We start from the raw sequence: 15,382 nt of genomic DNA on the forward strand, positions 1-15,382 counted from the left end.
GAAACATAAGGGTGTGTTTATTTTGTGAAAATGAAAACACTTGTTTTTATTTTTTTAAATATGTGTTCATTTTAACTTGTTATGAAGAAGATGAGAGACTCCTGAAGTGAATCATGGTTATAGAGATGAGATGAAGAGCTAATTAAAGATGATGCATTTCGAGAAATAATGAAAATAATTCTTTTGACATTTTCATTGCTTTCATAAAATGCAACAATTGTTCACTCCAAAACTGTTTTCACAAATTAATGAACTCTACAAAAGTTGTTTTCAATATATCAAGTACAAATCTTTAAAAATAGAAAACAAAGTAAAAAAATTGCCAACTAAGGTTGATCTAGTTGGTATAGGAGTCTACTCCTACAGCACAAGGGCATGAGTTCAACTTCTGTTGCTAGTGTAAAGATTCTGTTGGTGGGTAATCTGTAAGTAACTCTGTCAGTGATCTCTAAGCTTCGAGGTTGTCTTGATCCCGTAGAACTCAACTTATCTAAACTTTTTCTTATAAACAAAAGTTAAAACAAAATGATGCTTGTAATTTAAAAACAACCTACAAAACGCTTTCTCAAACCAAACAATTGTTTTTTCTTTCTGAAACTCAAGTCTTTTTTCATCCTTATATTATGATTCACGATGAGACTACTCAGTCCTATTCTATTCACATTATTATTATTATTATTACATGTAGGTGTGTGCAAGAAAGAGAAAAACCTTTGTTCTAGTTGATTCAGGTTTGGTCTATGGTTTTGGCTCAATGGGATTTGGCAGCCTAGGATTTTTGGACAGAAGGGTATCTGATAAAGTCTTGAAGCCTAGAATCTTAAACACATTAAGATCTCACCATGTTTCTCAAATTAGCACTGGCCTATACCACACTGTTGTAGTCACTAACCGTGGACAAATATTTGGCTTTGGAGACAATGAAAGAGCTCAACTTGGTCATGACACATTAAGAGAATGCCTTGAACCTACAGAAATTTTCATACAAAATAATAATACAACTGAAGATGTTGACCCTATGTTATAAAGCACCATCTAATGACAGACACATCAAAAGCAATCACATAATCTTTATATGATTTTACCTGACTTTTCTAGTGTGATTAATTTCTAATGTATAAGTTTAATGTTTTATATTATATTTTATAGTTGTGAACAAATAATGATAATGATATTAACACGCATGATTGTGAATGTAACCATTTTTCAATAAGTTGAAGGGTGTGTTTTATTTTTGCTTAGCTCTTATTGTTCTTTCTCCCCAGCCATTTTATTAATGAGACTTTGGTATTAGTCCTCCAAAGTATTTTTAACCTGATATTGATATATTTTTATATAGTCTTCTCTCAATTTGTCAATGTCGTGGGATTCAATAATAAGTTGTTATTGCTGTCAAAAAAATAATTTGTTGTTTTATTTAATGAGATTTAAAATACATGATTTTTTATACTCTCTCAACAAATATGACAACACATCTTTTGATAGAAGGCTTAAAGTTGATCTAACCCATGAATTATTAATTAAGACATTTCTTTTAGTATTTTAATATATTGGTTGTTAACTTAATTTTTTATGTTTTTAGTATTTGTTTTTAGAACCATTAAGATTAGGACACATAGATGACTAACATCTATTTATAATAGAATATTAAGCGCATTGTTCTCTTTAGAAAAATGAATGAAGAAAATCTTTGGGAAAAATGGGCAAAGAGATAATTTTAAATAACAATAAAAACACAAGAAAATAACTTATAAATTTTAGAAGTGTAGAAAAAATTAAGATAGTTCTCACTATCCTTTCTATGGTCTTCACTACACTCATACTCTCTAAAGTAAATATTTGAATTACATCTCTTAACACTCTAGAACAATAATATAAGAGAAAATAAAAGAATTAAATACAAATTTTAAATAGTGAACTTTTTCAAATCATCAATTTTAATCAAACCTAATAAAAAAAAATTGTTTTAATTTCTAGATCTCTCCTTAGTATTAGAAGGTGGAACTATAGTTAATGTAGTTTTCATAGTCTTAGTAGAAAGGGGCCTAATATTTTTGGGTGGTTAATTTTTTGTACTCTTTGAATTAATATCTTTGCTTCTTTAGTGGTATATGTCTTTTGTGGTTGGATTCTCTATTGCTACTTTATAGTGCTAACACTTTTACAGACTATTGGATTAAGAGAAAAATATTTTTCTCTCTAGATTTAATTGTTCTTATAATTGTTGCACAAATGTAGATGATTCATGTTCATGTCTTTCATCTCACTGGTATCAGAAAAAAAAAAAATTGCAAAAACTTGTAAAGTATAGGAGTTTATAGAAATAGAGATTTAAGTGTTCTGTTTCCTTGAAATTATAGAAAATAATCATCTATTCTAAGGAAAAAATAAGTTGATCTAAAATTGCACCTGTCTACATCAATATATACATATGCATTATTACCTTTTTTGTTTGTCATTAATATCGATGTATTTTACGATTTTTGTTTTATCAATTTTATAGTTAAATTGTGTTCCTATTTATTGTAAAGAGAAAAATAGTTGAAATGAATACTAGTTAAAAGTATTTTATAAAAAAGATAAATAATTTTATTGAAAGTAAAAATACCTATTGACTTTATTTGTTTGTGTAAATGTCGTTAAAAAACAGCTAAAAATATTTTTGCACGAATTTTTTATCAGCAAAACTATTTTATTTTATTTTTTGGAAGATATCTGCCGAATTATTGAAGTACTAACAACACCGATTGATACATGCATGTAATTTATGTTTTCTTTTAAAAAACGTACCTTTCCTTATGTTTCAATATTTACATTGATATATGTCATTTTCCTAATATGTAAAAATGATGATGAATGTGCATTCATTTTTATATCCATAAAAAAATTAACTAGATCGCATGTGCATTCATTTTTATATCCATAAAAAAATTAACTAGATCGCATCATTTCCTTTTCTTTTTTTCTTTTTATGAAAAAAGAAAAAGAAATTACAGGCGTATTATCAGGTATATAATAGTTGTAAACAGGGACGAATCTAAAAATCAATCAAATCGGGACGAAATTTTTTTATTAACGCCGATTATATCAAATTATTAATATGATTTTTAAAAATAATATAATATAGTTAATTTGTAGAGGATCGACTTCGAATATGATTGAATCTTCATTTCTCTACATTAAGAATATCAATCTAACTATTAGATTACTTAAACATAAAAAAATAAAATAAAAAATAAAAAATAAAAAGCCTTGCTTGTTAAAAAAAAAAAAAAAAACTTGCTTGTCACATGAGAATAGTGTAGCTGTACTTGGTTTATTTATAGTATAGTGTAAAATGTCTAATAGTCGATAAATGTCTTTAATGACTCTAGTTCTAGCAAAAAAAGATCTACTATCTTGCATTTTGTTTCTTGTTCCAAACTTAAATTCTTCCAAGGAAACGTGTCATGTGTATAAACCATCACTTTTTTATTGCTAAAATGTTGCCATCTATAATTTCAGCTAAGACTTAATTTAGCCAGGCACATAAATTTCAATGGCAATGATATATAAAGTGACTCAAAAATCCAAATAAAAGTTGGTACCAGAATGGTGAAAGTATTCAAACACAATAAATAACATACCAAGGTTTGGTAACAAACTTAAATACGAGTCTCTACTACATTTTTATCTATTTTTATTACTTACTTTTGTGTTTGTTTTGAGATACGTTCATTTATTATTTAAAAGAGTGTAATAAATGAATTTTAATGTATAAAAATGAAAGTAAAAATATTAGTGCTTGTGAAATAATAAATGAGAGTATGAAATAATGAGAAGGATGTTTTGTCTGGATTATGGATTTTAATCGTCCTTTCTTTGTGAATGCTTCATGATAAAGATGAAATAAAGAGGAGGACAAATGAGAGAGTGAATTGAGAGAGAGTGAGAGTGGGGGAGAAGGGTGAGTTGGAAAATGATTGTTTTAAAATATTTGAGTGGCTACAAAATTTTAGGTATAAGATTTCTACACATATATATAAAAATTTATATCATTTAATTATATGAGAGATACATACTACATAATTTCTTTTTACTTTTTTCTTCATTTTTGTAAGTGTATTTGAATTTTGTGACAATACAAGAGTTTTTTTTATTTCACGGAAAAACTAACGAAAAAATGGATGAATGAGGAGAAAAAAAAATTTGAAAGTGAGGTATTTTTTTTGAGATTGCGATATAACCATAAAAGTTCATTTTAACTATTAATTTTATATTAAATAATTTAAATCACACAATCAAATTTTATTGTGTGAAACGATTTCAGTCATCGATTTAAATTGGACGACTGAGAATTGTAACTCTGTTATGCCGTTACAATAAATAATTTGATTTTATTTGTTTAGGGCAAAATTTAATGTGATGAAAATTAAATATAAAAAATTACGCAAAAAAAATTAATTTTTATGGATTCTTGTTAGAAAAGTTTGAATATATTTTTTTTACATGCTACTTTTAATGAATTTGAGAATTGATTCGAGAGTTTGAATCAATTTTAAAGATGAAAGCTAAATATAACTAATTTGTGATCAAACTACATTAAGACCAACCCGAACCTGGTTTTTAAAGTGTATGGTCTTGTAACCAAACATAGGAGTTAAGAGATATGTATGGTCTTGTAACCAAACATTTGATTAGAGATTTAATTGATTTATATATATTAAAAATATATATATATATTAAAAGAAATCAATTTCTTAAATAGATCATAATTTCTTAGTTACACGTAAAAGATATTTAAATTTTTTTTTTGAAAAAAGTTAATAAACTTGACCGTGTTCACCTTAAGTCACAATGCTTCAACAATATTTCAGAATGAACCATTATTTTAACTTTAAAGGTGATATAAGCTGTCTTTTTCTATTTTCGTAATAAGTTTCGGTCAAAGAAAAAAACAATTTGTACAATTTGCTGAATTAGTTGCTATCAAAGCAAAACAAACTAAAATAAAATGCTCTCTTTATGTCTTGTGACACACTAAGAAACAAATTAACCTTCCTATCAACAGCCGTAAAATTTTGAATTCTCATCATAGAATATTTCTCTTCTACAGATGGTAGTGTTCAACTAACTACCAACCATTTTATAGACAAAAAGCGGTAAATGATTCAATCCTTATGAGGCTCCAATGTGGAGATGGACGACCCAAATTGATTATGGATAACATTGACATATTCAATTTTTTGATTTCCTTCTCTGAAGGAAAATTGTGAGAAGGATAAAAGTGAATAATATCAATTATTGATAATTAAATGAATGTGTGATATTATGTACATATACATAATCAATCATGAGTATTGAGTGGTTATAATATTAACAATTAATTCACTTACTTTATTAATTTTTCACTTTAGAAGAGCTAAATTCTTAATTTTTATAAGTATTACTCATCCTTATAAAATGAAAAATGTTACTCTTTATAAACTATTTTTTAATCTTATCTCTTTTAAAATGTGAGACTTAAATTTTCCGGAATTACACTTTTCAGAAAATACTGTCAACAGATGTTTTACTAACCAAATAAACAGAATACTTGCTTCTAACCTCAACCACAAAACATCTGAAGCCAAGACGATGGAGAAGTCTAGTTGCTTTCTTACAATGTATCCAATTTCATTTGTTTTGTTTTTAATAGCATAAACACAATTTTCATGGAGAAAAACATTTGAAGTATCTGCACCAAAAAACACAACATAAACCTGGTTCTTAACAAAGAAAATGTATCAAAGAGAAATTTATTAGAATTGAAGCACACTTAAATAAAGAAAAACATCAGGCCTCATTAGCTAAACTGAAGTTATTCATAACAGAAGGGCCATGTTCACAGGCCAAGGTTCATTCTTCACTATCCACATCCAAAGCAAAAACATTGTCTCAATTATCCTAACATCTAAATGATTTCTAAATGATCTCTGAACACCTTCAAGATATTAGAAAAAGTAACAATACCAACTAAGCTGCAATCATCTTCAATAACCCACAAGTAGTTCACTCTATGAGCAATTGCTTGAATCATCACAGCAATCAAAGAGCTCTTAGGATGACACACTATAGCCTCTGCCTTCCTCACGAACCTAGGCGAGAAGCTCGATGACCTTGAGTACTTCAGCGACCGCGCCGCATTCCTTGTTGGAGTCTCCTCATCAGAGGAAGAGGACGCCGACACCTCGCCAGTCAAGGAGGTCAAAATCGTAAACTCCTCTAGCATTTTCTCCAAATTCTTCTCCTTCAGCCTTGCCTTTACAATTCTAACCAGATCCTCTGGTGGTCCACCACAGTCAATGTAGGACATCAAGTCCCCTGCAGACAAAGTTGTGATCGCAGCCGCGACCGTCTCGTCACAATAAGCAAGTGTGAAAGGTGATATCTCACCAATGAAAGTCCCATCGTTGTCAACAATTGCAACAGAAGTTTGTTCTGTGAGGGATTTCGAGATGGCCTCAACAGCAGAAGATGCAGGGGAATAATAATCGATGGCGAGGACATCAGAGTCGATGATATCAAGAGCATCGATGGAAAGTGCTGGGAGCGGTGTGAAGAGGCCAATGGAACCGAGCAAGAACCTTATCACATCCTCTTGAGTTAACCAACAGAATTCAACACCATTATGGCTGTTGATTGCTAGTGATTTCTGTTGCTGTTTTCTCCTTGAATTGCCACCTCTTTTTGTGGGTAAAATTGGCACCACAAGATTCTGTGCTCCCTTGAGTATGAGATCAATAGCTTCCAATAAGCTGAAACATCAAAAAAATTAACAAGGAGGAGGGTTAATTAACCACAACTCTTAACCTTTGATTATACTAAAAAACACACATTAAAACATAATTTCAAACTTCAACAAGAACCTATAGATAAATAATTACCCTCCCCTTTCCCTGTAAATTTCACACTTCAAAAATTAAACCCCGCAAAAAAGCCAGATTCAGCAATTTCATGGCATATTTTTGATAGTAGAATCTCAAGTTCCATCTAGAAACTTCTAATTGTTGTAGTTTCAATGTTGTTGCATTCTCAAAATTCAAGATTTGGTGACTTATGGTGTGATGTAGTTACACCAGCGAATCTATACGTACTGTGTGATGCAGTTACAAGAGTGAGTACTCTCCATACTCTCTTTTGAATCAAGATTCGCTGTTTTAATTGCATCACACAGTAAATAATCTCAGTCATTAATTTGATATCAGATCACTTAAATTTACTCATTCACCATATCAACTTTAAATAATCCATACAATTAATTCCACCAAATCAACTTCAAATAATCTATGCCATTAATTTAAATCAGACGGTCGAGATCCATAACTACGTTAATTAACTCTCTTTTCCATCTAAATTAAACACTCCAAAATCCAAAACTCAACAATTATCAAAACCTCTAGAAGCCAAATTTCAGATTCACCTAACTCACCACATTATAATTAACCAAAAAAAAATACTCAACAACTTAAATAAAGTATTAAAAATTAATAATAATCAACCATAGTATCATAAACTAATCCTCAATTATAATAATGAAATAAAAAGTACCTAGAAGAAGGTTCTAGATGCACAACAAGATCATGAACCCTAGGCAAAACCTGAGAAACCGAAGCCTTAAGAGCAGAAGAAGGACACAAAAGACTTTCCTCTTTACAAAGGAAACAAATAACATCAACCATACAAATTTTCCCCACACATTCACATCGACCAAATTCCGAATGGTCGCACTGCCAAACACTCACGAAACTCTCGCCGGAGCTTCTCAAAACATCAATTGCCTCCGCGATGGTCGCCGACGTCGATACCGACCTCAACGGCGGCTTACCGAGACAGAGTTCAGATAACTCATATGCCAGAAAGGAAACTGCCATGCAATGAATGGTGCTCCGGTGAACGCGGCGGCGTAGAGAGTATGAAAGAAGAAAAAAAAAAAGATGAAAACTCGTGGTTTTTGGGAGAATGAAAATTGTGAAAGGTGAAAAGCGTGTTTTTATAACGTGAATTTCAGTTTTAAGTAGGAGAAGAATACGTACTATGGTACAAGATAGTTGTGGGACCTACGTTTTTTATTACGTCATAAATTAATAAATTAAAAATAATATGCACTTTTTTCTTTTGATGCAAGTGGGCCTCGTGCTCAGACTCACCGATTTTGCTTTTACTTGGCTAAAAGATACTTAATATTTTTATTTTTAGCATTGTACCAAACTTTTAAATTCTTTTAAATTGTTCTTGATATGTAAAGATAAAAAAGTACAACTGGTACCAAAAAAGTAAAATACAGCTACGCTTTATATTAAAAAAAGTATAGCTACTTTTTTTATTTAGAATTAGTACAATTGTTATCTACTTATCTTTAATATAAATGGCGTTTTTTTTATTTATTTACAAATTATGTGTTCTTTTGCTATCATTAAATTAAATTGTGTTTTTTTTCTTATATTTAAGTTATGCGTCATTTCGATCCTTAAATTTTTTTAAGAGAAACTAATTTTCTTTACGATAAAGTCCTTAAATTTTGAGATAAATTAACCTGTTAAATTTTTTTAACTTAGAGATAGGTAGGAAGTTATACTTTTGTTAATGTAAATTACGCTATATCTATTTTAAGGAGATAGATTTTAAATTTTATATATATTAGTTTTTTTAGTGAAATTTTGTATTAGAAAGTATCTTTGTTGTTAATAGTATTTTTTTTTTAATTTAAAAAAAATAGATTTTTTAAAATAGAAAAAAGGTATAATATTAGAAAATAGAAAAAGGTGTAACACAATATAAATTTTAATTTAAATACTTAATTTAGATTGCAAACAATACAAAACATTTTATTAAAATACATGTTAAATATTAAAATATGACTATACATGTGAAATTAGCAAACTCTTTTTTCTCATAGTTATACATGGAGAAGTATTTTAGAAACTTGTGGCGAAGTGATCCACAAAGCAAAGCAATGAAGAGTGGGAGATGGTCACCTTATTCACATATGGAAGGATGGTTGGTTGCATCCTCAACATGACTACAAGGTATGAACTCTAAAACTGTCACATATTGATATTTATTTTGTTTCAGAGTTAATTAATTGATCATGATGCTAGATGTTGGAATGAATAGTTGATTCATAATATTTTCCTTTCTTTTTGAGGCACATCAAATTCTTCAAATCATGTTGCATAATTTCATGCAATTGACTCTTTTATTTGAGGGCATGAAATGCATGAGACATTTAGTGTTAAATCTACTTACAAGTTTCTTAAAATTAGATAGGGATTGATTCACTCTCATTAGTCATGGTTTGCAAATGAGAAGATAGTTTGGTCAATAGTAGAAGCACTACGCCAAAAATGACATTTTATAGCGCGTCTTTTATAGCGCTTATTAAATACAAGCGCTGTTGCATGATATTTTAAAAATAACGGAGGATACAACAGCGCTTTTTTGACAAGCACTATAAAAAAAGCGCTGTAAAAGACTTTGATTTCACATAATTAAATGACCTATTAGAGCGCTTTTTGGAAAAGCGCTGTAAAAAGGTTTTTTAAAAAAAAATAAGGAGGTCTTTTACAGCGCTTTTGGACAAGCGCTTTAAAAAGTCTGTAAAAAAGCGCTGTAATAGACTTTCAAAAAATAAAATAAGGAGGTCTTTTACAGCGCTCTTTAAAAAAGCGCTGTAATAGGCTTTTAAAAGTAAAATAAGGAGGTCTTTTACAGCGCTCTTTAAAAAAAGCGCTGTAATAGGCTTTTAAAAAATAAAATAAGAAGGTATTTTACAGCGCTTTTTAAAAAGAGCGCTGTAATAGGCTTTTAAAAAGTAAAATAAGGAGGTCTTTTACAGCGCTCTTTAAAAAAAGCGCTGTAATAGGCTTTTAAAAAATAAAATAAGAAGGTCTTTTACAACGCTTTTTAAAAAAAGTGCTGTAATAGGCTTTTAAAAAATAAAATAAGAAGGTCTTTTACAGCGCTTTTTAAAAAAAGCGCTGTAATAGGCTTTTAAAAAGTAAAATAAAGAGGTCTTTTACAGCGCTTTTTAAAAAAAGCGCTGTAATAGGCTTTTAAAAAATAAAATATAACAGTAAATCGCTTCAGTTTCCTCTTTATTACATAAACTTCACTACACTTCAGTGTCCTTCTCCTCTTCATTATCCTTCTCATTGCGAACCCTAATGTCCTACGAACCATATTGTTAACCATCTCCATTGCAAATCATCTCCATATTTGTTACTATCCCTACGAACATTATTACATACTCTTCTCAATGAGAACCCTACTCTGTCCTACGAACCGTTCGTATTTCTGCGCATTTTCGCTGTTTCTTCTTAAACGAAACCGTAACCTTATGAACTCTACGTATTTCTTCACACTCTTCAGGTATTGTATTCATTTATTATATATATATATAGTGTGTGTCTGTTAATGCTAATAATCACATTTATTTGATAGTGTTTTACAAGTTTTCCGAGCTCAAATGGGTGCTACATTGTCGAAGCAAAAATCAAATAAATCACATGGATTCTAATAAAGGTTTGAAATGTATGGCTTTAAAATTTCATTAACAATCAATCCGCAAATATTTATTGACTTATATGTTTTATTTTATAGTGCTCTCGTCAAACTAACAACATAGACTGCAGATACTGTATATTATGATTTATGAATGAGATTGTTGTTATAATCCCAGAAAGAGATCTAATTGAAATAAAGGAATGCATATTACAGCGCTTTTTTTAAAAAGCGTCGTAAAACTAATACAACAAGCAGCGCGTTTTTAGAAGAGATTTACAGCGCTTTTTTTTATTTTAAAGAGCGATGTTGTATCTTTTTACAGCGCTGGATACTACAGCGCTTACTTTTTTGAAAAAACGCTGTAAATGGCTTAAAAAAAGCGCTGTAAAATACCATTTTTCGCATAGTGAAGATAAAATCCATTTTGAAACATACTCAACTTATATGGTGAATTATGCATGAAATACCGCTTAAACATACTTTGTTTAATAAGGGTGTTAGGTGTTTGTCTATGTGCGCTCTTTGTTTGTAACCAAAGCATAGAAACAATCTCTCACTAGTTTATAGAATATGAGTGGTCTAAACAAGTTTGATTTTGTTTCTTGTTTGAGAATCCCTTTTTATCATTCTGTTGAGAATATAAAATTTTCTTTTACATAATAGATTGAGAGCATTTATACAAACTAAGTCAAAAGAGATAATACAACATATTAAGGTTGTTAGTTATGAGATATAGTTGGCAAGAAACAAAATTGCTTTGAGAATGTGAATGTTGACTTTGTCATTCAATTTTGTAATGCAGAGTTGATACAAGAGTTAAATGTTTGATATATAAGAGTGGTGACTCATATACCTAATGCATTAAGGTTTTGAGTGGAGATATGGTGTCAATGTCTCTTAGAAATCTTAGACGTTTAGTTCATTGTTGCTCTCAACACTCTCCGGACTCCCTAACAAAGAAATGCAAACAAAGTGGTAGTTGATTTGTTCATTCATTGCCAGATTCAAATGTAGTAGAAAGTATAGTTAGTGGTGTGCAAAATATATAGTTAATTAGATCATATTAATAAATTGGATTGGACTATACACATATAAAAATCAAATCAATTTAATGATTGAACTACATATTTAAAACAAATCAGTTAACCAAACTTAATTTAAAAATTAGTTTAATCATTTTAAAAAAATTTCAATCTCAATTAAGATTTTTTTTTTGGGAAATTTTTAAAATTTGATTTTTTCGAAAAAAATCAAAACTTTATTTTATGAAAAAAAATTAAATTATTTTCGAGAAATTCTTTTCTCAAAAATTTTTTTCGAAAAAAAAAAAAGTTTCTCAAAAAAAAAAAAAATTTGTCAAACTCGAAAAACTAGTTCAAAATTGATTTTAACTAAAAATTTGTTTAAAATATTAAAGCATTTTTAAATCGATTATAAATTGAACTTGATTCGAAATTAATTTTTAAAAACTGAACTAAATCATTAATATGATCCAATTCAATTTAATTTTTGCACCACAAATACCTCTAAATATAGTTATCCAGAAGGGTCTAGAGTTTGCAAATGATTTGATATTTTTAGATCTTGTGGCTAAGTCGTATTCTTTATATGTTATTTTGGCTTTGATAGAACATCATTATTAGTTATTTTATATGAGTTCTATCATAGATGATTGTTTACAGTTGTGTTCTTATTATTATTTTAATAGTTTACAATTTTTCCTTTTATTTTTATTCACATAATATTAATTAATTTTTTTTCTTTTTAAATGATTTTATATATTTTGCAAAAGAGTAAAGAAAATATTGTTATAACCTTTTATTAATGAATTCTTCTCACACTAACATTATGATGATTTAAATAGAATTGGAAAATCTCTTTAGTAGGATCTCTCGTAAGTATATTCTTTTACAAATATTTATTTTATAATTCATCTATTTCTGTAAAGCATAAAAGTTAATTGAAATAACATTTTAAATAATAAATAAATCGTTAATGAATAATTCATTATTTCTTTAAAGTATAAAAACTAATTGAAATAACAATTTAAATGATAATAAAAAATGAACAATTTGTTATAATTAAAAAAATTAACTAGCATAAATTTATTTTATTAATTGAAAAATATTATGTAATGTTTATTATTAATTGATTTGTATAAAAGTATCAATTGAAGAAATTAAGTAATATCTATAAAAAAATTATGTCATTTTATGTTTATCAATTTGTTCAATCACAAATTTTTTTAAAACATTTAATATTTAGGCTTATAATATATTCCTTATGGAATGAATGATAAACAAACAAAAAAGTAACTAAAATGTTGGTGTAGTTGGTCTTATAAAATGGTAATTAAATAATATATTTAATGTTAATTTAATATTTAGGCTCATATTTCACTTTATAGGAAGTATAAACATAGAAAAAAAAATAGATGTATTCGATTTTCTCACACTAACTTAAAACATATTTTCACTTTTTATGAACATTTGTCCAAATGATATCTCAAGTATCATTTAAGCATATAGTATATCATTTTTCACGTTTTTATCTTGTTTAAATAGATTCCTAAACTAAAAAAAAAATGTATAATCAACTTCTTTAACTAATAGTTTTTTTTTGTAATTAGACCATTCCCTTCGCTATTGTTTGTTAAAGGTGATATAAAATTAATTTAGTGATTAAAAAGAGAAGAGTTAGAGAGTAAAGTGTAAAGGAGTTCATATATGCCTGCATTCAACAAAATACTAACAATAATAATAGTATTAATTACTAATATTATATTGACTGTTGTAAAAAAAAAAACCTTTTAATTGTTTGTTTAACCATCAGCCAACTAAAATAAAAGGAACTAATAGCGCATAAAACATATTAATCCAATAATATAATTATAATCTATTCTAATTTAGGGATCAATTTATAAATAGTTTAAGAATCTACCTACTAGTTAAACTTTTAAAATATATATTTAATTAATAAAATATATGTTTTATTTATTTATATAAAATTAATCTTGTAAAGATGGTATTTTTTACAAATTATCCGACTAAAATGGTGAAAACGGAATTAATTTGGTTATAATTTTTATATTGATGAGTGTTTAATATAACAATCACATAATGGAAAATGTTCAAAAGATAGACAATTAGGTTTAATTTGGTTATAATTTTTATTGGTTAATTTCAATCACATTTTATTTAAGTATTGATTGATTTGAACATGACATAAAAAAAGATAAATTATATTCTTATTAAATGTGAAATGTGTATATTTTTTGTTTATATTATTAATGAAAAATTATTATTATTGTGTAAATTTTAAGTAATATTGGATAACATTCTATAGATAAATGTTAGAAATATTATATTGACATGGCCATGGAATTATAACTTACTCTATTGAAGATGTGGAGTGCAAAAGAACTTGATAAGAAAATATAACCTTAAAAACATTATTGTTTTTAAAAATATCAAAATTAAAGTTACAAACAAAGATATTGAAAATAATAGTATACATTGAGTAATTATCTCTATTTTTATTGATCATAAATCTCAACATTGAACTAAAAATTACTTCTATTATTCAAAAAATATATCCCTACAATAAATAAAAAGATTGACAAACAACGCCATTTGTGAATCATTGAAACGAATAATATGAATATAAAACGAACATTCTTTAAAACTTTTTGATAAACATCATTTGTAATTGAACGGCAAACTGCAACTTCATCATTAAGTAAAAGCAACTTGAGACCCTTTCTAAACATATGTACCTCAACTTTAGAATATTTGGCCTTGAATTTCTCAAGAATTTCAGCATTGTTAATTTTTTTTCTTTTTTTTGCTCTACAAAACTTTTCAAACTTTGTTTGCTCACTAGTATTTGATTGTGAAAATAATCAATTAAAGAGATAATACTGAGTCCAATTATAAAACTATATTATAACTAACCAACTCATTTTAATCAACTTATATGTTTGAACCCTCTTTTTTTAAATTCATTCAATAATTCAATACTTCATCTTCTCCTTATCTTTCTTTTTTTTATGATATTAAGTATATTTCATTTATGATATCGCTCTCGTTAGTTTTATCTCTCTTAATCGGTGTGTCGGTGAACACCAAATATTTTTTATTGACTAAATTACTCTTTTAATCTTTTAACTTTTATTTTAGTCTTGTACTTATTTTTTATTCAATATTGATCTCATAACTATACTTAATTATGTTAATCAAGTTGATCATTTCTATTAATTTATGCCAAAAATGTTAACTTTTATCGTATTTTTTATGTCATTCATCTTCAAACCCATAAATCTACGATATTTTTCGAACTAAAAACCTAAACAAATTTTATAAACATAATATTTCAAATCTATAACCCAAAGTCAAATTTACAACATTTCAAACTCATAAAAATGAAAATTCTCATTTCTTGTTAATTCACAAAGGATTCTAAACAAGAAAACTCAATGTTTTTCACCATTCTCGTATTTGTTTCTTAGTTACTCAATTCATATCGATTTAAGGTCGTGTTGGGATTTTCTTTAAATTTTACGAATTCAAGGTGTTTAGATTTGAGTTTTTTATTTATTATTGGTGTTTGACTTTAGGTAGATTTGTGTTTTTATGTGTGTATTGCAATTGTCACATAAACTTGTGTTTCAAATATGTTTTATGTGTGTATGTTTGACTTATAGATTATTTTTATTTTAAGATTATGTTTGAATTTCATACCCAACATTAATTTGATATCATTTGTGTCTATTTTGTGTTTGAAAGATTCGAGTTTGACGAGTTTTTGCATCAGGATTTGAGGTTGACTTTGAAGATTATGGATTTGATGAATTTTTTTA

At 27.6% G+C, this 15,382-nt stretch overlaps 2 protein-coding genes across 2 annotated transcripts in view; one reads left to right on the forward strand and one right to left on the reverse strand.

Moving 5' to 3' along the window:
• LOC101509448 (ultraviolet-B receptor UVR8) overlaps nt 1–1,241 on the forward strand; it is a 4,977-nt gene extending 3,736 nt beyond the window's left edge. The window contains exon 6 of the mRNA XM_004487631.4: nt 689–1,241. Within this exon, the coding sequence (XP_004487688.1) occupies nt 689–1,027 (339 nt within the window). The 3' untranslated portion in view covers nt 1,028–1,241. The remainder of the gene's footprint in view (nt 1–688) is intronic.
• A 4,520-nt stretch (nt 1,242–5,761) lies between these two features.
• Nucleotides 5,762–8,004, reverse strand: LOC101509122 (CBS domain-containing protein CBSX5). The gene is made up of 2 exons (XM_004487630.4): nt 7,570–8,004; nt 5,762–6,776 (listed from the first exon to the last, which is right to left on the reverse strand). Exons 1-2 carry the CDS (start codon nt 7,890–7,892, stop codon nt 5,933–5,935), a joined length of 1,167 nt encoding a protein of 388 aa, XP_004487687.1. The 5' UTR covers nt 7,893–8,004; the 3' UTR covers nt 5,762–5,932.
• Nucleotides 8,005–15,382: the final 7,378 nt, after the last annotated feature.

Source organism: Cicer arietinum, chromosome 1 (assembly GCF_000331145.2).
Source record: "Cicer arietinum cultivar CDC Frontier isolate Library 1 chromosome 1, Cicar.CDCFrontier_v2.0, whole genome shotgun sequence".
In the NCBI taxonomy this organism is placed as follows: domain Eukaryota; kingdom Viridiplantae; phylum Streptophyta; class Magnoliopsida; order Fabales; family Fabaceae; genus Cicer; species Cicer arietinum.

Bases quoted from the DNA above. Each gene is read 5' to 3' on its own strand.
- LOC101509122 (XM_004487630.4), bottom strand. From the start codon at position 7,892: ATGGCAGTTTCCTTTCTGGCATATGAGTTATCTGAACTCTGTCTCGGT. The intron at 6,777-7,569 runs GTACTTTTTATT...TTGATGTTTCAG, and splicing joins CATCTAGAACCTTCTTCTAG to CTTATTGGAAGCTATTGATC.